The sequence below is a fragment of the Phyllobates terribilis genome, unplaced genomic scaffold (genome assembly GCF_046119375.1).
Source record: "Phyllobates terribilis strain yellow unplaced genomic scaffold, ASM4611937v1 Scaffold_2__4_contigs__length_985480577, whole genome shotgun sequence".
In the NCBI taxonomy this organism is placed as follows: Eukaryota; Metazoa; Chordata; class Amphibia; order Anura; family Dendrobatidae; genus Phyllobates; species Phyllobates terribilis.
The window spans coordinates 927,522,087-927,548,165 of record NW_027362762.1 but is presented as its reverse complement, the minus strand read 5'-3'; the positions used below and the strand labels follow the sequence as shown (position 1 = coordinate 927,548,165).

The following is a 26,079-nucleotide window of genomic DNA, read 5'->3' as shown; positions in this document are numbered from 1 at the left end:
GGCTACATAGTGATTAGTTTAGAGCCTCAGCCAAATCACAGGCCGGACTCATGCAAGTGACTTACGTAGAAGTCCATGGGGCCAAAAATTTGTGCAACTCACAACAACCTATGATCAAAAACCTAAAGAGAGTTGTATTTTTTGCATTAATACCCACACTGATTAGATGCAACGTGACATCGCAGCTTTGGCTTACGATTTCTCCATAGAAGTGATGTGTAGATACATACACAGGGACTGCGCCCGTCTACAACATTTCATTTATTTTATGTGTTGACCTTTTCGTTAAAAACAAACAATTTATACAGCTTTAGAATTTTTACAGACTATGTACAAAGCAAATAGGAAAAGGGGGTCAGGAGCGCACGTCCGCCGCTTTATTTCCCGTCCGTTGGAGCCTTGACGTCCTTCACGTTGTAATCGTTTGCAACAGATACTGCGTTTTCTAGGGAGTGAATACTTGCTAGTAGCTTCACGATCTGTCGGATTTGGTCTCTAGCAAGGAAGGAAAAAAAAAATTACATTTTCTTCTCGCAGAATAATAAAAAGCAGACGGCGAACTAGAAAGCAAAAACGCAGAGACATCGGCCGTCGTATCAGCACGGGCACCAATGGCACAGATGTGGGACCTACATCTACCATACATTTAAGATATACTCCATGATCGGCCATAAATGTACGAGATGAGAATTACCACTTCAAAAAAAAAAAGGTAAGAAACTCACCTGGCACTTCGCTTCTCCATGTCTGAACAGCCTACATTCTGCCTGTAGATGAGGCCGGCCAGATGGGTGAGATACCGGGAAATGTTTTCTAGCTGTGGAATGGTTTTACCTCCTTTAAGGCTTGAGAACCATTGCTTCGGAAAACATGCAATCACCTGGAAAAGCAAAGAAAAAGAATGGAAAAAAAAAATTACATCTCATGCGGCCTCAGTGGTTTACAGTCCTGGAAGGAGACCTGTAGATGCCCCAGATGTGGTCCCGGGTGAGGAGCCTCGAACACCAAGGAAAGAAGAAAGGAAAGAAAAAGGAGTGGTCCCTCTTATTGGTTAAGACAGAAAAGAGAGCGTCCTGGAACAAGTGAGGAGAGAGGTCGTCTTTAGAATAAACCTACATGGGAGAGCGCCCCCAAGAGGTTACTATTAACTACTGACATGAATGATGGATTAGGTGGCAGTCAGGAGGATACAGGTTACGTCCACACAAACCCTTTATTGTTCCATCACATCTAAACTAAAAAAAATCAAGCAAACTGAAAATTATCTAAAAATCTCATGTCTCATGAAGACCCCGTGTCTCTACAAACTCTGTCTTGCAGTCACACACCCTACGTCTTAAATATGTCAGGCCGGCATCTCTTAATGAGAGCTGAAGCAATAAGAGGCTCTTCTAATGTGCTTCTTTCAAGGGCTCGTGCACACTACTGATTTTTCTTGGACGAGAGCTAGCTGTGGTATTGGCATAGCGGGGGCATTTGTTTGGTGCCTCTCAGGTGGTGTTTTGTGTCGTTGTATCGTATCTACTTCTGACAATATGTGCGTTGCAAGGTAGTTTGTGAATCCCTGCCTTAAAGTGGTATTCCCATCTCCAAATCCTATCCCAATGTTTAGGAAGTGCAATAATATTAGCAAATATCTCCAATTAGAAATGTAGTATAGTTCTTCTGATTTGCTATGTCCCTTTCATCATGTGCAGGATATTGCAGTAGCTTAGGTATCCATGGTTACGACCACTCATAGTGACAGTTAGCTTGCTGCTAGTGGTGGAAACAATGAATACCTAAGGACCTGCAATGCCCTGCATATGAGGAAAGAGACATAGCGAATTAGAAGAACTATACTACATTTCTAATTGGAGGTATTTGCTAATATTATTATTATTATTACACCTGCTACATACTGGGATAGGATCTTGGAGATGGGAACATCACTTTAAGGCCCCAAACTTTAGACTAATGCCTGCTGAAGTTGACAGGTTCGGCCGATGGTCTAATATGTATGGGGGCGCCAGTCGAGGGAGATGTCTGATTTTGGACTGCCGATTGCATTCTCCCGAAGATAATCCGCCGGCCGACGTGTCCGCTTTCTCTTCGAGAACACAAAGCGCTCGGTCAATCAAGTGCTACTATGTATAGGAGAGTTGGCTGAGATGGCTGCCAATCATCCCCTGCGTACGGACGGCTCCAGCGAGCCTGCAAGGATAAAATCCTGGGGGTTTGGAAGCCTAACACTGAGGTATAATCCTACTCACACTCTGCGCTTTCTTAATACTGTCTTCTCCGTTCTCATTATTCTGAAAAGCCATGAGGATGTATCTGTTCAGCAGGCCGTCTATGGCCAGCTCCTGCAAGCTCTTGTTGGAGAGGACACCGTACCACTTCAAGAAGTTTCCTAGTAACTAAGACAGAAAAACAAGGGCTGTAAATCCACAGATGCTGCCATCACATGTCATTCCTAACCCAAGATGACATTGTGCATATGATGCTGCTGGAGAACCAGACAAGCCAGCGGCAATCCCTCCTCATACCCTGAGCCTTTACCTTTACTGAAGACCAGAACTGGCGCTGGAAGAAGACGCACGGCCCCGAGTTCTTATTCTCGATCACACTAGAAATACACGGAAGAGGACATTATATTGTAGCGTGAGGAACAGATGAGATTCATCAAGGTCATGGGAGATTACAGCAAAGGTGCAAAACCTACACCACTATGTGGCCCCAAACCATTAGGACACAGAAGATTTTCTATGTCTGAATAGTTCAGAAACCCTGATCCACCGCCACTGCTCTTCCAACTAGGCTAAATTCAGACTATAAGTCGGACCCCAATTGACACATTAAATTTTCCTCCTCTAAATGTGGGGCATGCCTTATGGTCCGCAAAATACAGTAGCTTTATGCCTAATGCAGCCCTAAGTGGGCGCTGCCAAGACCCTCTCTGACTGGAGACGTGGCAGCTATTCTAGGCAATAAGAAATTAACTAGATAATTTAAAAATCCTCATTATCTTAAGAACAGAGGAGATTTTTTTTTTTTAAAAGTTGTCTTTACAATTTTACCCATTTAAGGAGAAGAGAAAACCCCTTTAATGCACATAGCAGAATTAGCTATAAATGTCTGAAGAGTTGTAACTACATTGACGCTGAAATTAGCATTTGGATTACGAACAGAGCAGAAAATGAAAACACTTACTTTTTGGGATAAAGAGGCATAAAAACATCATCGTCCAACGTTCTCCTCATCCTCATTAGCAGCGCTTTCAGCAGTGCCTGTGAAGTACAGAATGACACTTTACCATGTGTTTCTATAGGTAACACACATACTCCCGGCGGAGCAATAATCGTCCGGCCGAGAGGTATTGCTGTGCGTTCCATACGTTCACCCATTCTCCGTGCGGTGTTCTTGGACTTATCTTTACCTCTGTGTTCTTGTTGTCTGAATTGACGACGGTCGGGTATCCGGTGATTAGTTTCTGGAACACTGCTGCCAACCTGCTCGTCTGTGTTGTAGAAAATGGGTCCCACACGTTCTCTGCAACAACTGAGGAAAGCGGCAAGAGAGAAACTGAGCAACTGAAAAGAACTACAGCTCCGTCCAAACTCACTAAACGTATCCGTGGAGTCTGATACGCCTGATGCATTCATCAACATGGTATAAGTAACAGTAGTTTGCCTCGCTTTCCAATACAAGTGGATACAGTAAAATAAAAAAAGTGAACAGTTCCTCACAGACACTTCACGATTGTGAGGAGACACGTCTGTTCTTTAAATAGCTGAAGCTTAATGAAAATTTCATTTATTGCCAAGTAAGAAATCACCGGTACGGACCTGCGAGCCTGGGAAGAATAACCTTTTCCACTAATGAAGGCAGGAGCATAATGTCTGCGTCTTCACTGTCATAGTCTTTCTCTTCACCACCATAAAAGAGCAGAGATTCAAACCAGTCCATGCTCTCAAAGTCACAGCATTTGGGCTGAAAGAAAAAAAATAAAGTAATTACTTTATTAAAAGTGCTGATTAACATGATGATTCTGGCAGCTTCTTCCATAAGATATGTCCGTTCTCCTGTCCTGTGAGTTTTAGGATATGATATCACATCCGCTCCAGCAATGCCACTCCAATGGTCTCTGGTGGTCTGGAAGAGATGACGTCCTGACCACTAGTTAACTGGACCCTATAACCAGTCAGGTCACTGGTGGTCGTCACATCATCGCTTCCGCTCCACCGTAGACTGTCATATTGGCAGTGCCAGTGCGGAGGGGGAATTCTAGGGGTAAGTATGGCTTTTTTGTTCTCCTTTTTTCAAGTATGGCTTAACTTAAAAAAAAAAAAAAATAAAAAAAATTATATATATATATATATATATATATATATATATATATATATATATATATATATATATATATATATATATATATATATATATATATATATATATATATATATATATATATATAAATATAATAATAATAATAAATAAAAAGAAGATTTAAAACTGCTTTGAATGTGAATAAGCCCCATAAGATATCTAGCATTATTCCAGAAAACAATTCTTCCCATGTGTTTTTCCCAATATTCGTAACCTACCTCCAGCGGATTCCAAGTTACTAGTTGGAGACGTGTAAGAGGATTTAACAGTTTTGGTAAACAGAGCCCAATGTAGGCATCTTTATACGCATTATAGTAAGACGAGCGCCAGCTCTCAAACTGAAACTTGATGCAGTCGATGGAATGGAAATTCTCCAGGGTGTCTTCAAAGACTTTGCTGGACTCTTTCAAGATCCGATCTGGAAAAAAACTAAAAAAAATAAATAAAAAATTCTCTGTACGTCCATACCCAGCATATAGGACTTCATGCAGTCAGTACAAATAACAGTGCTAATGTTAAAGGGAACCAAGCCATGCTATTGACTAATCGGACAGGCAGGTCCCCGGTGGCTTCTCTCCACCCGCTGACAGTGACGGACAAGCCTATGTGCATGTATAGGCAATCACTATCAGCGGGCAGAGAGAAGCCATCGGGGACCTGTCTGTCCAACTAATCAATAGTACTGCTCAGTCCCCGGCATGTGCACACAGTAGAATATACTCGCCTTTCTCCATGTTAAAGTTATTGATGTCTGTAGAGGTCTCTTCGTCGTCGCTAGAAAGACCTTCAAGGTGTTCAGCCATCTTACCAGAAACTTCACGAGCTTGTCGCCGCCGGGCTCTGAAACAAGGAGGAATCACTCAAGAGACTTTGTGAACTTTTGTGTAATGTGTGCAAAAGATGAATATGTATCTAAAGGATGGTTTACAGTTCACCAACATAGAGAAAACTTACATGGATAGGATCAGGACACCCCTTATGTGAGGTCTAGATTTGGGCATGACCCATATAATAAATTTAGCACCTTTACAACATAAAAGCGAGCAATGTTGCTCTCCTGCTTCTGGCTGGGAGTTGTAGTTATACAGCAGCCAGGTTGGAGAATATACATAATTTGAACCCAATCCCCTACCTTCTGGCCTCTCTCTCGGCTATCCTCCGCTGTTTTGCATGCTCCTGATACGCTGCTCGATCGCGCCCAAAAGAATCAAGATTCGGTGCCATTACAGCTTTACCTGAGAATTTACAGAACAAAGCCGCTGTTCAGACACAATCTATAGGACGTCTTCACATTACTCAGATATGACTTCTAAAATACAGATAAAAACAAAACTGGCTCTCTAAAAAGATGACACATTTACTAGAAAAAGGTAGGAAGTGACAGACACCAGGTTATCTATTACAATACAGCAACATCTAATTCCTTATAGTACTATAACATATTAGCTGCAGAATTATAAACCCCCTTGACTCGCACAGACGGTTTTTACTATCTGTGAGTATGCGTGCAAAATCTCCACAGTATTCTATGGAATGAAGTTTCAAAGCCTCCACTGCCTCCTGCTTGTAAGAGATTATGTGCAGAAACCTATCATAAGGAGGAGGCAGGGGAGAAAGGTTGAAGTCTAGAATTGCTGTCCCCTGATGTATACTGCAGGGTCTCCATGTATTCTATGGCACAGATCTATCAGGGAGGATAGCAAGAGGCGTGTGAAGAGACTCCACAAAGAAATCATAGAAAACGTAGTGAGCAACAGGAGATGCATACCACAAAGGAACACTAAGTCAACAAGGCTAAACTAAGTATATACACAGGGAAGAGTACATACTTCAAGGGATATTTTAATCTTCTGTCTATAGTATTGCATAGCTCCCCTGCACGCCTTGGGGCAGAGTGCTCCAAAACATTGACCATTCAGACCAGTGGCAGGGTTGAGTTGCTGGCTCGAACTCCTATGCTGCCAGCAGAAGCAGCTTTGCCTCTACAGCATCAGAGAAGTGCAAGGACACTGAAAATGGTAGGATCCAGCGAACTTCAGGACAGAGCTTGCAAGCTCTAAAATCAAAGAGCTTGTAAGCGCTAAGCTCCTATTTACAAGCACTTTACAATTTTACATGTATATAATTATGAGAAAACCCCTCTAATAAAAGAATATGATACACTAGATGGGACAAAAACAAAAATTACATTCCCCAGGCGTTACTGGACCCGGAGATTAGCTAAGAGCATGGTGGCGATACAGTAGCCAAGGTACAATATGGCCCTCTAAGAGTCATGTACGCACAACCTTTTTTAATTAGTAGATGAGATCCAGCAGAAAACAATATTAAAAGGAGTAAAGTGATGCCCGTAGTGTCATTGTTGTTAATGCTGCACAATTATTTTGTCATCCAGGTGACGGAACGCTGCAGCCCATCGCTGGGTGCCTCGGCAATGTGCGGTCATACAGATGTCATCTCGCAGCGATGTGAAGGCTCCGGCAGTATAAGCAGGGTGTACAGGGTGCAATGTGTACAGCCCTATACAGCAGACTACAATAATAAGTCCTGCCGGCTCCAGAAAGTTATAAACAGTTTAAGGTGGGAACTGACGATCTCTGTGTGAGGTCCTGCGCAAAAAAAAGAGTCTGGCATATTCTAAATTGTGGAGCCAAACGAGACATAACATTTCTATACGGAGAATTAAAGGGTAAAACATACAGAGTCATTGGTAAGTGAGAGGCAAACAGAGCAGCAAAAGTACTAACAATCAGAATATAACAGCATATTGTATGCAGGCGAGACCTCAGGCTGGATCCACACAGCCGTGTGCTGTGCTCCAGGTACCAGACAGGCCGGGGACCTCTGGACCTAAATTCAGCAGCATTATAGACTTATATCAGGATGCAAAGTGTGGGTCAGGACACTCACAGCTACCCCATGCGTTGCAGTTTGTACTCACGGACATGTGAATGCAGCCTTAGGGAAATGCAAAGATAAACAATAAAAAAATGCAGCAAAACTGCTTTATCCTTGCATTTCCCTAAGACTGCATTCACATGTCCGTGAGTACAAACTGCAACGCATGGAGCAGCTGTATATATACAGTACAGACCAAAAGTTTGGACACATTTTCTCATTTAAAGATTTTTCTGTATTTTCATGACTATGAAAATTGTACATTCACACTGAAGGCATCAAAACTATGAATTAACACATGTGGAATTATATACTTAACAAAGAAGTGTGAAACAACTGAAAATATGTCTTATATTCTAGGTTCTTCAAAGTAGCCACCTTTTGCTTTGATGACTGCTTTGCACACTCTTGGCATTCTCTTGATGAGCTTCAAGAGGTAGTCACCGGAAATGGTCTTCCAACAATCTTGAAGGAGTTCCCAGAGATGCTTAGCACTTGTTGGCCCTTTTGCCTTCACTCTGCGGTCCAGCTCACCCAAACCATCTCGATTGGGTTCAGGTCTGGTGACTGTGGAGGCCAGGTCATCTAGCGTAGCACCCCATCACTCTCCTTCTTGGTCAAATAGCCCTTACACAGCCTGGAGGTGTGTTTGGGGTCATTGTCCTGTTGAAAAATAAATGGTCCAACTAAACGCAAACCGGATGGAATAGCATGCCGCTGCATGATCCTGTCGTAGCCATGCTGGTTCAGTATGCCTTCAATTTTGAATAAATCCCTGACAGTGTCACCAGCAAAGCACCCCCACACCATCACACCTCCTCCTCCATGCTTCACGGTGGGAACCAGGCATGTAGAGTCCATCCGTTCACCTTTTCTGCGTCGCACAAAGACACGGTGGTTGGAAACAAAGATCTCAAATGTGCACTCATCAGACCAAAGCACAGATTTCCACTGGTCTAATGTCCATTCCTTGAGTTCTTTAGCCCAAACAAGTCTCTTCTGCTTGTTGCCTGTCCTTAGCAGTGGTTTACTAGCAGCTATTTTACCATGAAGGCCTGCTGCACAAAGTCTCCTCTTAACAGTTGTTGAAGAGATGTGTCTGCTGCTAGAACTCTGTGTGGCATTGACCTGGTCTCTAATCTGAGCTGCTGTTAACCTGCGATTTCTGAGGCTGGTGACTCGGATAAGCTTATCTTCAGAAGCAGAGGTGACTCTTGGTCTTCCTTTCCTGGGGCAGTCCTCATGTGAGCCAGTTTCTTTGTAGCGCTTGATGGTTTTTGCAACTGCACTTGGGGACACTTTCAAAGTTTTCCCAATTTTTCGGACTGACTGACCTTCATTTCTTAAAGTAATGATGGCCACTCGTTTTTCTTTACTTAGAATTTGTATTATGGCAAGAAAAAAGCAGCTAATAGTCTATTCAGTAGGACTATCAGCTGTGTATCCACCAGACTTCTGCACAACACAATTGATGGTCCCAACCCCATTTATAAGGCAAGAAATCCCACTTATTAAACCTGACAGGGCACACCTGTGAAGTGAAAACCATTTCCGGTGACTACCTCTTGAAGCTCATCAAGAGAATGCCAAGAGTGTGCAAAGCAGTCATCAAAGCAAAAGGTGGCTACTTTGAGGAACCTAGAATATAAGACATATTTTCAGTTGTTTCACACTTTTTTGTTAAGTATATAATTCCACATGTGCTAATTCATAGTTTTGATGCCTTCAGTGTGAATCTACAATTTTCATAGTCATGAAAATACAGAAAAATCTTTAAATGAGAAGGTGTGTCCAAACTTTTGGTCTGTACTGTACACAATTTTTTTTTTTTTTGAGAAAAAAAAGAGGTGCGAGAGGAGCCAAAGGGATAAATTTACATGCAGCAGTTCCATTAATGTGTTTGTCAGGAAGCACAGGGATTTCTGCAAGCCCTATTCAGATAAATTGGAGAGAGTCGATGAATTTTCTGCAGGTAGTCTGCCTATAAAAGAGGCCCCTAAAACATACCACTGAGCAAGTATGGATCTTCTGCAGATCCATACGTGCAGAAAGAAAAAAATTGCTGCTGGTACCAGCCACCAAAGAGGGGATGTGTCAGGCCCTTTTATACCCCCTGCTGCGTAGTGGTGTGTGTGTCAGGCCCTTTTATACCCCCCTGCTGCGTAGTGGGGTGTGTGTCAGGCCCTTTTATACCCCCCTGCTGCGTAGTGGGGTGTGTGTCAGGCCCTTTTATACCCCCCTGCTGCGTAGTGGGGTGTGTCAGGCCCTTTTATACCCCTGCTGCGCAGTGGGGTGTGTCAGGCCCTTTTATACCCCTGCTGTGCAGTGGGGTGTGTCAGGCCCTTTTATACCCCTGCTGTGCAGTGGGGTGTGTCAGGCCCTTTTATACCCCTGCTGTGCAGTGGGGTGTGTCAGGCCCTTTTATACCCCTGCTGTGCAGTGGGGTGTGTCAGGCCCTTTTATACCCCTGCTGTGCAGTGGGGTGTATCAGGCCCTTTTATACCCCTGCTGTGTGAAAGCTGAAGAGATAATATGTCAGGTGATGTCTGTAAGCAGGATGTTGCTTATACAGTAGTCAGTCCTATCACTATGGCTTATTCTACCAAAGGTAAAGATACCGCCAAACTGGAAATAAAATAACACCGCAAAGTCCAATAACACTCAACTTAAAAGTTAAATTCACATCTAGTTCAGGATGATCTTAGGAAGTGCAATGACCCAACAGTATGAAATACATTTGCATTCATGGTTGGGCAATAGAATAATATACATTTCAGGAGGTTGTTTAATGAATAATAAAAACCTTCAAGATGGACTGACTTGAATGGCTCGAAAACTCCGAAGATTCATCTTTTATGTCCTCTTGTCGTCTTTGGACAAGGCGGGCAGCTCGCTGTTTGTACAGCTGGTGCATTGCGGATTCGAGCTCATTTATCAGAGGAACCTGAAAAAACACAACAGCAATCGTAATACCGTAATCTGCGACAGAAGGAAGACACGGGGGCGGCTTATTCCACGAACAATGAGGAACCTTTCCTAGAAGTGTAATGGATTAATAAAAGCTGATGTCTTAACATGATGGGAAATACGAGAAATCCCACCCGGCATTAGGCAAGTCTAATGGCTGTGTGTGATCGGTGGGAGTCTAAGCCGTGGATTGCGGTACATTTTGTGTGGTACCGCAGCTCAGCCCCAGCACCAGGCAAGCACATGGACGGAGCGGTATCAGATAGCACAGAGTTTGGATGCCCACTGATCACATACACATCCTGGAAGACCCCACTACACCAACGGCTCTGCTTATCTGCATCAGCCGGGACTTACCTGTGTAAGAATGGCCACCGTCTCACAAGTGGCTAATGACTTACTGCTTAGAAATCTCAGAATGTCATTACCGAAGGCAGATCGTATAAAATAGTGTGTGACACCAGCTATCTGAGCAATCTAATATTTTCATTATCAGTCTCACATTGTAAGGAAAATAATTTTAAAAACAGCAATGATTAAATATTCCTATTAAATAAAATAAAAAAATCAAAATACAGCTGCAAACTACGCCCCCCCCCCCCATACACATTAGATTAACATCAGCAGAACCCACCAGTCAAATGTGTATGGGGGGGCCTTCCAAAAGATGATGAAATCCGTCCTGTCCGATCTGGGAAAGGTTGGACCTTTTTTGTTTTCCTCCAGGAGTCTGGAAGCGGCTCTCCCCCCATAGAAAACATAGGTGCACTCGGTGGAGCGAGCGCTCCTGAGTATGGAGGAGTCGGGGGCCAGCATATCAATGCAATATCATGTTGGGACATTCATAACAAATATCGATGTCCTTTAGGTAGAAGGATATATCTATATCTGAATATGGACGCTTCCGCGTGCCCATTTGTGACCTTTAGTGGCAATGTAATCCCGGCCTGATAGAAAAACATGTATACTCAATGTTTTATAGTGTTTATAGGGTCCCTGATGCCCGAGGGGAATAATTTGTTAGCATATTCTTTGGAAAAATCGACAATAAGATTGGTTGAGTACGTGGCTCTTTGCAGAGGCCTCCGTGACCACGCTCAGCCTATTCCGTGTTTTATTACACAAAAAGATATACAATAACACATGAATAGTAAGTAAAAAAGCACCTCCGACTGTGAGGGACAACAGGGTACAGTATGAAGCTGTCATATTCATGTGTTATTATAGCTTTTCGTGCAATAACATTTTTTTGTTTTAATATATTTGCTGGCATAGTTTGGTCAGTGATCATATATTTAGATCCGTTTCCAAACCCATTGATTCTCATGTATTGACAAGCACAGCTTATAAGGTACATAAGGACAAAAATTATTTTTAGTTGATTATAAGCAGGCAAAGTGCAGATAACTGGAGTAATGTGAACACTGTGCATGCTGTTGAGTGTCAGCCCCCCGAAGCTTTGGTATTTCTGGACTATTCTAGTCTACAATTCAGTACCGTGCAAGACTTCACTCAGGGCCGCGCTTTCATGTAATGGATCACTGGCATCCATAATACCACCTGATGCATTAAGGCCCCAGTAGTCGCAGTGGCTAGTGATTACCACACCAACCAAAAACCTTAGGCTAGAGCAGTGTTTCCCAAACCCCATCCTCACAGCCCCCACAGGTCATGTTTTCAGGAGCTCCTTAGTATTACACAGGTGATTGAAGTATCATCAAGGCATCAGGAATTCTCTCACCTTTGCAATACTAAGGAGATCCTGAAAACATGACCTGTGGGGGGCCGTGAGGATGGGGTTTGGGAAACACTGGGCTAGAGTCACACCACTATGTTTTCTCTCATCCGAGAGAATTGGTCAGATTATACAAATCACAATGATCAGTGTATCATCCGATTTCCCCTTATGAGGAGAAGATAAAAAAGTAATAAAAAAAAATTCTCAGTTTTGTCAGTATGTGAAAATCAGACTGCACTCAGATATCATCCAAGTGCAGTCCGATGGTTTCCATGGACTCATTCACTTGCATGGTAGAGTGTGTTCCAAATATCAAATGCAAATTGTGCATGCTGCGTTTTTTTTCCTCAAAGACATTTGGTCCGAAGGAAAAAAAATGAATAAAAAACTGGACATGGACCAAAGTTATTCTGAGTGCGATCCGATGTTTTGTTGTATTGCACTCAGACCGAAAAAAATGAAGCGATAGAGAAAAGACGGCGTCTCAACCAGACAACCTTTCAGATGGGAAGAAAAGGTATTATACAAGAAGGAAACAGTAAAACCAGTGTACACCCAGGATTTCCCCAATGAAGTGCCTGAGAAATACATATTTCTATGAGCTACATTATCTATTTCACATATTTAAAAGATGGATTACTGGTGGAAAAAAATTATAAATGCAATTTTTAGGCATACAGAACAAATGATTGCATTCTTACCTTTTCACGGAAACACTCAAGCAAGTCTTGGACATACCCACGCATTTCTTGCAGAAACTGATACCGTTCGCCATTACCCCCCGAGCAGCCGTCCAATCGAGTGATTGCGCTATTGGAGTCTATCCGGCTTTTCTCGTGCTTCTCGTAAAGGTCGAGATTTGCTTTGTGCACGTCCTCCATTGCGCTGAGCCTGTATGTGGCACAAAGCATAGTAACCGGTAGGTATGTGCGTATCGTGTTAGGGGCGCATTCACACAAGGCAGGCAACAGTAAGAGGCAGCACAATGGGCAATGTCACCTGCAACTCAGAGATATGGACAAGATAATACTCAGACTTGTAAAGAGCAGGGCTCACACCCACCACTCGGTCTATGGACCCCCATGAGTAACCTGTGATTGCACTGGTACCAGCAGCATCTCCCTCTATAGAAAGACATTGCCCAAACCAGACAACACCTTAAAATAACTTTTACAGAATATATCTTAAACCCAAAGACATATATGGGATAACCTGAGGATAAGACATAGATATCTGGGACCCCCACCTATTGAGAAAAGGGGGCCCCTGATCTGTCTGGAGAAAGGAGTTGCCAAATCCAGGGATAGATCCGAAAGTCATGGAGAAGTTTCCAATTATTTCAGTTCAATAATAAATTCATTGTCATTTTTTTTTTTTTCAACTTGTGCCAGGACAAAAAAAAAATAAAAAATACAATCTGTCATATCCTTATACCAACAGTAGGATGTAAAGAGAATTTTGGCGACCTGATGCTCATGGACCTGTATACCTGCTGTGAACTCGGCCATCTCTCAAGCTTTTCAATGTGCACCTGTCCCCACAGTCGCACTGACATGGCCCTGAATTTTTTGGAGCATAAGGCAATATGGCTTCACTAGGCTTTAATTGTTTATCCGGAATATTTGCTCAATTCTTGCTTCCATCCGCGATCTTCGAGCAGTTCATTGTCGTTATAAAAGAGCTCGGCATCCCTGACCCCATGCAACACGCGTCGGGGGGACACCGAGGTAGTTCCCAAAAAATGGAAGGATAGTCTGCCCTACCTGTCTTTAAGCTGTTTCTTTACCAAATCAATAGTAACAGGAGTCATCTCATTACTGGGAGTTTTGTAAGAGACAGAATTATTTGCTTTCTGAGATTTTGTCTCAGCGGCTCCATAGGCGGCGTAAGAATAAGGGATGTTGTAAGTTGAACCGTAGGGTATTCCCTGGTACGTGCTGGGGTAGAACAAGTTATTTGCTTCTATGGGCTGCGGTGCTTGAACCTAAAAGACAAAGAAGAAATACGGATCCATTATACTTCAAACACGGACATATCGAGATGCTAAAAGTACGCACAGTATAGGATGCATGTTTATAGCAAGTCACAAGGCCCCAGAGAAGGCAACAAGGCGGGTGTCCCTGAGCTTTCATTGCAAGTTAAATGCAATAGTTATCAGCGCTTGTGTAGGATCCGTGCCATGGTGGCCGTGCCTGGGGTCACAGCTCAGGCCCAGTCATGTGAATTGGACTGGGATGTTCTGAGCTGTAAGAACAACCAAAATTAGAAAGTTGTGTCTGATATGTATTGGTGCTAACAGTTGGACCCCCACCACTGATACTAGTTGCCTATTAGTTGACTTCTATGTACCACAGAAGTGACTGCTTCAGAGAGAGCTATTATTGGGATCAGTGGGGGTTCCTGGGTGTTGGACCTCAGCAATTAGACACTTTCATATTTAATAATTTTTTTAGCCACTTTTCACCTATCCCATACACAGGTGATCATTATTGTGACTGACCCATCATAACTTAAAATGGGTTATCCAGAACTATTTTTTTTTTTACTATAGGCCTAAGAACTAACAGGCAGATAGCTGCTAACTACCTGCCTGTTTGAGCCGATCGCTGCCAGCGCAGAGGGGTCACTGACTGCTACTGCAGGCGATTCAGCGACCTCTGCTGACATCACATCGACTGCGCAGCGGCTTCTCATCTGCTCTGGTTACATGGCGATACTGCCGACAGCCAGCACCGCATTAACTAACTACAGGATGCCGGCTGTCAATCAGAAGTCACAACCCGTCGACCCAGGAGCCCGGAAGAAACCGCTCTGTTGATGTGGAGCAGCTGAAACACCAGCAGCAGCGGTCCGTGACCGCTGTGTGCCTGGTACAACAGGCAGGTAGTTGCCTTTGTTAGCAAAAAAAAAAAAAAAAAAAGTCCTGTATAATCCCTTGAAGTGATAATTCCTACGGCCCTTTAAGCCCATCAGGAGCCAAAGTTTTGCAGGTCTTCAAAGACGCCCCTGGATCTGTAGCATTATATCTATATCAACACCCATGTAAAAATCTTCCACTATAACAATTTCCCGCATTAACGGATTTACCCCAAATATCTGACATTAGTGAGATCACTACTATACAAGAATCATTTATAGACTTAGCAGCCGCGCTCTGCTACTCCAGCATCATATCCAGAGAGGGGAGATAAATATATAGAGAGATAAATAAAACTCCATGCCTGTGGGATGCTAATCCCCTTCCTTATCTGCTCTTGTTCCCAGCGCATGATCTCTTCATCCTGTTCCCCCGTTGCTAGAGCTTCATCGTCACTGCCCTCAATACCTGGAAGAGAGGAGAATACAGAACATGATGAAACCAACAAGCAAACAGCAGGTGTAAGTTGGTGCGGTTAGCACCGAACCGACACTCAGCAGGCGTTATGCACCATGCAAAACATTTATCTTGTCCTCCGCAGGTTACACCCCTACAGACAACAAGCTAAAGGCCCCCCTTACGTATTACACCATCGTTGTCCAAACCCGCCAATACTGACGGGTTCAGTCTAACGTGTTAGGGGGCTCCGGACAGATTCATAATCCTAGTGTCAGTCTCCTAGTGGCAGCAGCCCTGCCCCGGCGGCGCCCGACGGGGCCCAGCCCTGCCCCGGCTGACGTCCTGTACATTAATGTATTCTGGAATTTTATTTATACATCATTTGCAATGCATACAATAAATGGGAATTATTGTTTTGGAAACTGTTGGGGTACATACCAATTTCCTCAGCAATCTTCTGCCTTTGTGATTTTTCTCGGACAGAAAAGATTATACGACGCTTCTCGTCGTCGTCGTCATCATCGCTGGCATCATTCTCATCCTCGCGGACTAGTCTGCTTTTCCCACCATCCACATCAATGGAGGGGATGTCTCCAAGCTCACGAGCCAGTTGCCTCTTCTTCCGAGCGGCATGAATAAAAGCAGCATCTGGAATCTCACCTTAAAGAAAAAAAAAAAAATGGTGGGTAGGTTCATTGTAGACATGTTATTAGATAGGTGGTCTAATGTAAGATCTACCAGCCCTGATCCCAGGAGAATCTGTTTTTGCCTAGTAATAGCAGAGGACCTACACCTGTGACATTATTTAGGATATATCTCCGTTAAACTTTTGGAATATGGATTTGCAAGCAAAAATTACCTAAAATAACTGAAGCACAGGGATAGAAAAAAAGTGTCATCTATGGAGACCTTTAGAAGATCGGTTATATAGTTTTCATAGAAATCTAGGCAAAAAAATTAGAGACAATTCTTAGCTCTGGGGATTTGCATTAAGCACAGTATGTGAGTGACGGCTCTCGTGCACTTACCTGGACGTAGCACGTTTAAGGAGGACAAGGAGTTGGTGAAGGAGCCGGCTTTGGGCTTCTCGTCTTCTTTTTCACTTTCTACTTCCATCTCCTCCTCGCCCAAGTCGCTGCCGGCAGTCGCCTCTTCTTGGTTATCTTTGGAGGCGGCGTTCCTGCCCGACTGCTGATCGCCTGCTGAAAAGAAGCCAGAAACCACGGTGAAGAAAGGACGGGGCAGACAGTCACAGTAAAGTACATGTCTGTCAGACCAGCGGAGAAAACAAAAGGATGGAAATGTGACAAGCTGAAAAGAACAAAATGCTTTACTAATCCATCATTATCAGAAGTGCAAAACAGACAATAGGGGAAAAGTATCTGACTACAACTGCAAAAATGTAAGAGAGGCATAAAGTTTAATTATGTAAAACATGTAACTTACTAACATGTTTTATCATTTGGTACCGTCCCCATTACAAGTTACGGACTACTTCATGTGCACGGTCCCCCCTTCCCTTCAGTCGCGTCCACGGCCCCCCCCCTTCCCTCCAGTCGCGTCCACGGCCCCCCCTTCCCTCCAGTCGCGTCCACGGCCCCCCCCTTCCCTCCAGTCGCGTCCACGGCCCCCCCCTTCCCTCCAGTCGCGTCCACGCTCCCCCCCTCCAGTCGTGTCCATGGTCCTGCTTTGTGAAGCTCCTCCTGAAAGCTGACCAGCGCTGGCTTCACTCTCTCCCCTCCTATGGATGTAGCGGACATCCGTAGTAAGTCAGACCTGCGCCTACTTTCTTGCTTCCCCTGGATGTCTTCATTTGTCCAAAGGAGGGGACAGTGAAGCCCTTCATGGTTCCCTGATCATGTCCGAAACACCAACAGGAGGGAGAGGGTAGAGGGCCGGTTTCCAGCAAGTCTTGGCTATCGAAGACACTACTTATGTCAGCTCCTTGCATCCCAGTGAGCAGAAAAAGGAGGCTGCCGGGAATTGTCTCTTTTTCTCAACATAAGAAACAGAAGCAATGACTAATGATGGAGTCGTCACCAAAATCTGCTGTCTCTTTTTAAAACATTAGCATATAAAACCATCTCCCCCCCCCCTTACCAGCAAGCCCAAAATTCACTTCAGATCTGGGCCTGAATTTTTCCAGGTCGTCTTTATATTCTTTCTTAAGTAGTTTTACAATTTTCTTGCTGTGATTCGATTTCTTCACTTTAAAGACCTCCACTTCTGTCGAGGAAAAAACAAAACAAAAAAACCCCACAATCATTAACTTATTGTGATCACACAAGTCAGTATCACCTCTGTAAGGCTAAGTGCCCACGATGCAGAAATTCTACTGATTTTTTCGGCATCTCCCTGGCAGGAAAAACGTATGCGGATTTTACATGCGGATTATACATGCGTTTTTCCTGCCAGGTAGAAGAGTTTGTCAAGCGCTTTCGCATGTTTTTCTGCACGCAGGTTGACAAGCACTTTCCAAGCAATTTTAGCATCACTTGGAAAGTGCTTGACAGCTTGGTCACACTATATAAATCCATGCAACCAGCATATATAGTGTGACCAAGTTAATAGTTAAAAAAAGAATAAAAAATATGGTAAAAAATAAACATTATACTCACCTTCAGATGGCCTGCGGTCTTCTCTCCGGTGCGTCCATGCTACCTGGTGGCTCGCGATGGTGTAAAAGGACCTTCCATGATGTCATTTAGTCATGTGACCGGTCACGCGACTGCTGACGTCGGCAGGTCCTTCAGTGTACCACGAGCTGCCGGCAAGCCAGGAAGCATCGGATAAAGACTCCGGGGGCCATCAGAAGGTAAGTATAATATTTATTTTTTTACCATTCTTTCGGTAACACTATATAACTCCATGTCGTTTGCATGGATTTATATAGTGTGATCAAGTTGCCAAGCACTTTCCAAGTGATGCTAAAATCGCTTGGAAAGCGCTTGTCAATCTGCATGTACAATCCGCAGGTACAATCCGCATGAGTTTTTTTCTGCCAGGGAGATGCAGAAACACTCAGGAAAAAATCCGGAGCATTTCTGCATCGTGGGCACATAGCCTGACAGACAGTCACCGTCAGCACTTCTTGCTCCATTTCATCCCATATATCATCATTTAGAGGAGCAACATCTTTTTGTCATTCCTCTATTATGGGGCAAACCCCTTTTTTGCGCCAGGCATCCAGGAGGTGTTTATAGTGCAGGGATATAGCAGCTCCTTCCGTATCCCCTCCAGTCACCACCACATCTAGGAACGAGGCATTCGCGGCTGGGGTCAATGGGCCAGATTTGAATGGCACCAAACATGTCTTACTGGAAGTATTGGAAGCAAAAATTATTTTTTAACTCTAAGTATAAAAAAACAAAACACAAGAGAGTCACTGAAGGTGGACAAAACAGATACATGCGGATGCCAGGTGCACTTTTCCGCTTTCTTTAAATTATTTAATGGGCAGGAAAAGCCTGAAAGTGTATTTAGCATTTTTTTGGGGATTCGAGAAAAATGCATGAGACGCAGAAAGACGGGACACATAGACCCGCCTCTCCACCCCTCCCACTCCACGGACCCGCCTCTCCACCCCACCCACCCGCCTCGCCACCCCACGGACCCGCCTCGCCACCCCACTCTCTCGGGCGTCCCCCTCTCCTTCCTCTGTATACATCTCTCGGGCCACCCCCCCTTCCTCTGTATACATCTCTCGGGACCCCCCCCTCCTTCCCCTGTATACATCTCTCGGGACCCCCCCCCTCCTTCCCCTGTATACATCTCTCGGGACCCCCCCCCTCCTTCCCCTGTATACATCTCTCGGGCGCCCCCTCCTTCCTCTGTATACATCTCTCGGGACCCCCCCCCTCCTTCCTCTGTATACATCTCTCGGGCACCCCCCCCCCTCCTTCCCCTGTATACATCTCTCGGGCACCCCCCCCCCTCCTTCCCCTGTATACATCTCTCGGGCGCCCCCCCCCCTCCTTCCCCTGTATACATCTCTCGGGCGCCCCCCCCCCTCCTTCCCCTGTATACATCTCTCGGGCGCCCCCCCCCCCTCCTTCCCCTGTATACATCTCTCGGGCGCCCCTCCCCCCTCCTTCCCCTGTATACATCTCTCGGGCGCCCCCCCCCCTCCTTCCTCTGTATACATCTCTCGGGCACCCCCCCCCCTCCTTCCCCTGTATACATCTCTCGGGCGCCCCCCCCCCTCCTTCCCCTGTATACATCTCTCGGGCGCCCCTCCCCCCTCCTTCCCCTGCATACATCTCTCGGGCGCCCCCCCCCCCTCTGTATACATCTCTCGGGCACCCCCCCCCCTCCTTCCCCTGTATACATCTCTCGGGCACCCCCCCCCTCCTTCCCCTGTATACATCTCTCGGGCACCCCCCCCCTCCTTCCTCTGTATACATCTCTCGGGCACCCCCCCCCTCCTTCCCCTGTATACATCTCTCGGGCGCCCCCCCCCCTCCTTCCCCTGTATACATCTCTCGGGCGCCCCCCCCCCCCTCCTTCCCCTGTATACATCTCTCGGGCGCCCCCCCCCCCCCTTCCTCTGTATACATCTCTCGGGCCCCCCCCCCCTCCTTCCTCTGTATACATCTCTCGGCCCCCCCCCACCACTTACTCTGTATACATCTCTCGGGCGCTCCCCCCCCCCTCCTTCCCCTGTATACATCTCTCGGGCGCCCCCTCCTTCCTCTGTATACATCTCTCGGGCGCCCCCCCCCTCCTTCCTCTGTATACATCTCTCGGGCCCCCCCCCCCTCCTTCCTCTGTATACATCTCTCGGCCCCCCCCCCCCTCCTTCCTCTGTATACATCTCTCGGGCCCCCCCCCCTCCTTCCCCTGTATACATCTCTCGGGCCCCCCCCCTCCTTCCCCTGTATACATCTCTCGGGCCCCCCCCCCCTCCTTCCCCTGTATACATCTCTCGGGCCCCCCCCCCCTCCTTCCCCTGTATACATCTCTCGGGCGCCCCCCCCCCTCCTTCCTCTGTATACATCTCTCGGGCGCCCCCCCCCCTCCTTCCTCTGTATACATCTCTCGGGCGCCCCCCCCTCCTTCCTCTGTATACATCTCTCGGGCGCCCCCCCCCCTCCTTCCTCTGTATACATCTCTCGGGCGCCCCCCCCCCTCCTTCCTCTGTATACATCTCTCGGGCGCCCCCCCCCTCCTTCCTCTGTATACATCTCTCGGGCGCCCCCTCCTTCCTCTGTATACATCTCTTGCCCCCCCCCCCTCCTATCTCTGTATACATCTCTCGGGCGCCCCCCCCCCTCCTTCCCCTGTATACATCTCTCGGGCGCCCCCCCCTCCTTCCTCTGTATACATCTCTCGGGCCCCCCCCCCCCTATTTACTCTGTATACATCTCTCGGGCGCTCCCCCCCCTTCCTTCCTCTGTATACATCTCTCGGCCCCCCCCCCCCTATTTACATCTCTCGGGCGCTCCCCCCCCTTCCTTCCTCTGTATACATCTCTCGCCCCCCCCCCCCTCCTTCCTCTGTATACATCTCTCGCCCCCCCCCTCCTTCCTCTGTATACATCTCTCGCCCCCCCCCCCCCCCTCCTTCCTCTGTATACATCTCTCGGGCGCCCCCCCCCCTCCTTCCTCTGTATACATCTCTCGGGCGCCCCCCCCCCTCCTTCCTCTGTATACATCTCTCGGGCGCCCCCCCCCTCCTTCCCCTGTATACATCTCTCGGGCGCCCACCCCCCCCTCCTTCCTCTGTATACATCTCTCGGGCGCCCCCCCCCCTCCTTCCTCTGTATACATCTCTCGGGCGCCCCCCCCCCTCCTTCCCCTGTATACATCTCTCGGGCGCCCACCCCCCCCCTCCTTCCTCTGTATACATCTCTCGGGCGCCCCCCCCCTCCTTCCTCTGTATACATCTCTCGGGCGCTCCCCCCCCCCTCCTTCCCCTGTATACATCTCTCGGGCGCCCCCCCCCCTCCTTCCTCTGTATACATCTCTCGGGCGCCCCCCCCCTCCTTCCTCTGTATACATCTCTCGGGCGCTCCCCCCCCCCTCCTTCCTCTGTATACATCTCTCGGGCGCTCCCCCCCCCTCCTTCCTCTGTATACATCTCTAGGGCGCCCCCCCCCCTCCTTCCTCTGTATACATCTCTCGGGCCCCCCCCCCTCCTTCCTCTGTATACATCTCTCGGCCCCCCCCCCCCACTTACTCTGTATACATCTCTCGGGCGCTCCCCCCCCCCTCCTTCCCCTGTATACATCTCTCGGGCGCCCCCTCCTTCCTCTGTATACATCTCTCGGGCGCCCCCCCCCCTCCTTCCTCTGTATACATCTCTCGGGCCCCCCCCCCCTCCTTCCCCTGTATACATCTCTCGGGCGCCCCCCCCCTCCTTCCCCTGTATACATCTCTCGGGCGCCCCCCCCCTCCTTCCCCTGTATACATCTCTCGGGCGCCCCCCCCCTCCTTCCCCTGTATACATCTCTCGGGCGCCCCCCCCCTCCTTCCCCTGTATACATCTCTCGGGCGCCCCCCCTCCTTCCTCTGTATACATCTCTCGGGCCCCCCCCTGTATACATCTCTCGGGCCCCCCCCCTCCTTCCTCTGTATACATCTTTCGGGCCCCCCCCTTCCTCTGTATACATCTCTCGCCCCCCCCCTCCTTCCCCTGTATACATCTCTCGCCCGCCCCTCCCCCCCTCCTTCCCCTGTATACATCTCTCGGGCGCCCTCCCCTCCTCTGTATACATCTCTCGGCCGCCCTCCCCTCCTCTGTATACATCTCTCGGCCGCCCTCCCCTCCTCTGTATACATCTCTCGGCCGCCCTCCCCTCCTCTGTATACATCTCTCGGCCGCCCTCCCCTCCTCTGTATACATCTCTCGGCCGCCCTCCCCTCCTCTGTATACATCTCTCGGCCGCCCTCCCCTCCTCTGTATACATCTCTCGGCCGCCCTCCCCTCCTCTGTATACATCTCTCGGCCGCCCTCCCCTCCTCTGTATACATCTCTCGGCCGCCCTCCCCTCCTCTGTATACATCTCTCGGCCGCCCTCCCCTCCTCTGTATACATCTCTCGGCCGCCCTCCCCTCCTCTGTATACATCTCTCGGCCGCCCTCCCCTCCTCTGTATACATCTCTCGGCCGCCCTCCCCTCCTCTGTATACATCTCTCGGCCGCCCTCCCCTCCTCTGTATACATCTCTCGGCCGCCCTCCCCTCCTCTGTATACATCTCTCGGCCGCCCTCCCCTCCTCTGTATACATCTCTCGGCCGCCCTCCCCTCCTCTGTATACATCTCTCGGCCGCCCTCCCCTCCTCTGTATACATCTCTCGGCCGCCCTCCCCTCCTCTGTATACATCTCTCGGCCGCCCTCCCCTCCTCTGTATACATCTCTCGGCCGCCCTCCCCTCCTCTGTATACATCTCTCGGCCGCCCTCCCCTCCTCTGTATACATCTCTCGGCCGCCCTCCCCTCCTCTGTATACATCTCTCGGCCGCCCTCCCCTCCTCTGTATACATCTCTCGGCCGCCCTCCCCTCCTCTGTATACATCTCTCGGCCGCCCTCCCCTCCTCTGTATACATCTCTCGGCCGCCCTCCCCTCCTCTGTATACATCTCTCGGCCGCCCTCCCCTCCTCTGTATACATCTCTCGGCCGCCCTCCCCTCCTCTGTATACATCTCTCGGCCGCCCTCCCCTCCTCTGTATACATCTCTCGGCCGCCCTCCCCTCCTCTGTATACATCTCTCGGCCGCCCTCCCCTCCTCTGTATACATCTCTCGGCCGCCCTCCCCTCCTCTGTATACATCTCTCGGCCGCCCTCCCCTCCTCTGTATACATCTCTCGGCCGCCCTCCCCTCCTCTGTATACATCTCTCGGCCGCCCTCCCCTCCTCTGTATACATCTCTCGGCCGCCCTCCCCTCCTCTGTATACATCTCTCGGCCGCCCTCCCCTCCTCTGTATACATCTCTCGGCCGCCCTCCCCTCCTCTGTATACATCTCTCGGCCGCCCTCCCCTCCTCTGTATACATCTCTCGGCCGCCCTCCCCTCCTCTGTATACATCTCTCGGCCGCCCTCCCCTCCTCTGTATACATCTCTCGGCCGCCCTCCCCTCCTCTGTATACATCTCTCGGCCGCCCTCCCCTCCTCTGTATACATCTCTCGGCCGCCCTCCCCTCCTCTGTATCCGGCTCTCGGCCGCCCTCCCCTCCTCTGTATCCGGCTCTCTGCCGCCCTCCCCTCCTCTGTATCCGGCTCTCTGCCGCCCTCCCCTCCTCTGTATCCGGCTCTCTGCCGCCCTCCCCTCCTCTGTATCCGGCTCTCTGCCGCCCTCCCCTCCTCTGTATCCGGCTCTCTGCCGCCCTCCCCTCCTCTGTATCCGGCTCTCTGCCGCCCTCCCCTCCTCTGTATCCGGCTCTCTGCCGCCCTCCCCTCCTCTGTATCCGGCTCTCTGCCGCCCTCCCCTCCTCTGTATCCGGCTCTCTGCCGCCCTCCCCTCCTCTGTATCCGGCTCTCTGCCGCCCTCCCCTCCTCTGTATCCGGCTCTCTGCCGCCCTCCCCTCCTCTGTATCCGGCTCTCTGCCGCCCTCCCCTCCTCTGTATCCGGCTCTCTGCCGCCCTCCCCTCCTCTGTATCCGGCTCTCTGCCGCCCTCCCCTCCTCTGTATCCGGCTCTCTGCCGCCCTCCCCTCCTCTGTATCCGGCTCTCTGCCGCCCTCCCCTCCTCTGTATCCGGCTCTCTGCCGCCCTCCCCTCCTCTGTATCCGGCTCTCTGCCGCCCTCCCCTCCTCTGTATCCGGCTCTCTGCCGCCCTCCCCTCCTCTGTATCCGGCTCTCTGCCGCCCTCCCCTCCTCTGTATCCGGCTCTCTGCCGCCCTCCCCTCCTCTGTATCCGGCTCTCTGCCGCCCTCCCCTCCTCTGTATCCGGCTCTCTGCCGCCCTCCCCTCCTCTGTATCCGGCTCTCTGCCGCCCTCCCCTCCTCTGTATCCGGCTCTCTGCCGCCCTCCCCTCCTCTGTATCCGGCTCTCTGCCGCCCTCCCCTCCTCTGTATCCGGCTCTCTGCCGCCCTCCCCTCCTCTGTATCCGGCTCTCTGCCGCCCTCCCCTCCTCTGTATCCGGCTCTCTGCCGCCCTCCCCTCCTCTGTATCCGGCTCTCTGCCGCCCTCCCCTCCTCTGTATCCGGCTCTCTGCCGCCCTCCCCTCCTCTGTATCCGGCTCTCTGCCGCCCTCCCCTCCTCTGTATCCGGCTCTCTGCCGCCCTCCCCTCCTCTGTATCCGGCTCTCTGCCGCCCTCCCCTCCTCTGTATCCGGCTCTCTGCCGCCCTCCCCTCCTCTGTATCCGGCTCTCTGCCGCCCTCCCCTCCTCTGTATCCGGCTCTCTGCCGCCCTCCCCTCCTCTGTATCCGGCTCTCTGCCGCCCTCCCCTCCTCTGTATCCGGCTCTCTGCCGCCCTCCCCTCCTCTGTATCCGGCTCTCTGCCGCCCTCCCCTCCTCTGTATCCGGCTCTCTGCCGCCCTCCCCTCCTCTGTATCCGGCTCTCTGCCGCCCTCCCCTCCTCTGTATCCGGCTCTCTGCCGCCCTCCCCTCCTCTGTATCCGGCTCTCTGCCGCCCTCCCCTCCTCTGTATCCGGCTCTCTGCCGCCCTCCCCTCCTCTGTATCCGGCTCTCTGCCGCCCTCCCCTCCTCTGTATCCGGCTCTCTGCCGCCCTCCCCTCCTCTGTATCCGGCTCTCTGCCGCCCTCCCCTCCTCTGTATCCGGCTCTCTGCCGCCCTCCCCTCCTCTGTATCCGGCTCTCTGCCGCCCTCCCCTCCTCTGTATCCGGCTCTCTGCCGCCCTCCCCTCCTCTGTATCCGGCTCTCTGCCCTCCCCTCCTCTGTATACGGCTCTCTGCCCTCCCCTCCTCTGTATACGGCTCTCTGCCCTCCCCTCCTCTGTATACGGCTCTCTGCCCTCCCCTCCTCTGTATACGGCTCTCTGCCCTCCCCTCCTCTGTATACGGCTCTCTGCCCTCCCCTCCTCTGTATACGGCTCTCTGCCCTCCCCTCCTCTGTATACGGCTCTCTGCCCTCCCCTCCCCTGTATACGGCTCTCTGCCCTCCCCTCCCCTGTATACGGCTCTCTGCCCTCCCCTCCCCTGTATACGGCTCTCTGCCCTCCCCTCCCCTGTATACGGCTCTCTGCCCTCCCCTCCTCTGTATACGGCTCTCTGCCCTCCCCTCCTCTGTATACGGCTCTCTGCCCTCCCCTCCTCTGTATACGGCTCTCTGCCCTGCCCTCCTCTGTATACGGCTCTCTGCCCTCCCCTCCCCTGTATACGGCTCTCTGCCCTCCCCTCCTCTGTATACGGCTCTCTGCCCTGCCCTCCTCTCCTCTGTATACGGCTCTCTGCCCTCCCCTCCTCTGTATACGGCTCTCTGCCCTCCCCTCCTCTGTATACGGCTCTCCGTGCACTCACCGTCCTCGTCGTCCTGGAAGCTGAGCAGGGTTGCCGGCTTGCTCGTCCCGGGGCCCGGCTCCTTGGCCGCTTTCCGAGGCTTGCTCCCCTGCGGGCCGCCGTCATGCAGGAGCAGGCCCGGAACGGAGGAGGACGGCTCGGCCGCCACGTTCTGCAGCTGCTCCACCTCCATGGCCGCCTCATGTTCCCGCTCCTCTTCCTCGGAATCATTCCGCTTCCTCACATTCACCCGCCGCGCCTTCCGGAACATAACGGACACCGAGCAGCGCAGACACCGCCGCAAACCGAGACCCGCCCGCCCGTAACCACAGCCGGCACTGCGCTCCCCGGAGACAGTCACAGCGACCCCTGCTGCATGGAGGTGTTACTAGC

At 49.8% G+C, this 26,079-nt stretch overlaps 1 protein-coding gene across 2 annotated transcripts; it reads right to left on the bottom strand.

Moving 5' to 3' along the window:
* Positions 1-242: 242 nt before the first annotated feature.
* Positions 243-26,079, bottom strand: PAXBP1 (PAX3 and PAX7 binding protein 1). 2 transcript variants are annotated; one of them, XM_073668298.1, is made up of 18 exons: positions 25,708-26,079; positions 17,388-17,513; positions 16,316-16,489; positions 15,726-15,947; positions 15,193-15,296; positions 13,735-13,955; positions 12,673-12,862; positions 10,087-10,210; positions 5,501-5,603; positions 5,093-5,208; positions 4,587-4,786; positions 3,828-3,972; positions 3,419-3,540; positions 3,193-3,269; positions 2,542-2,608; positions 2,253-2,399; positions 726-880; positions 243-495 (listed from the first exon to the last, which is right to left on the bottom strand). In XM_073668298.1, the coding sequence occupies exons 1-18, from the start codon at positions 25,955-25,957 to the stop codon at positions 378-380; spliced, it is 2,661 nt and encodes an 886-aa protein (XP_073524399.1). In that variant the 5' UTR covers positions 25,958-26,079; the 3' UTR covers positions 243-377. The 2 variants fall into 2 exon arrangements, with proteins under 2 accessions (XP_073524399.1, XP_073524400.1); XM_073668299.1 differs by having other exon boundaries at positions 16,316-16,486.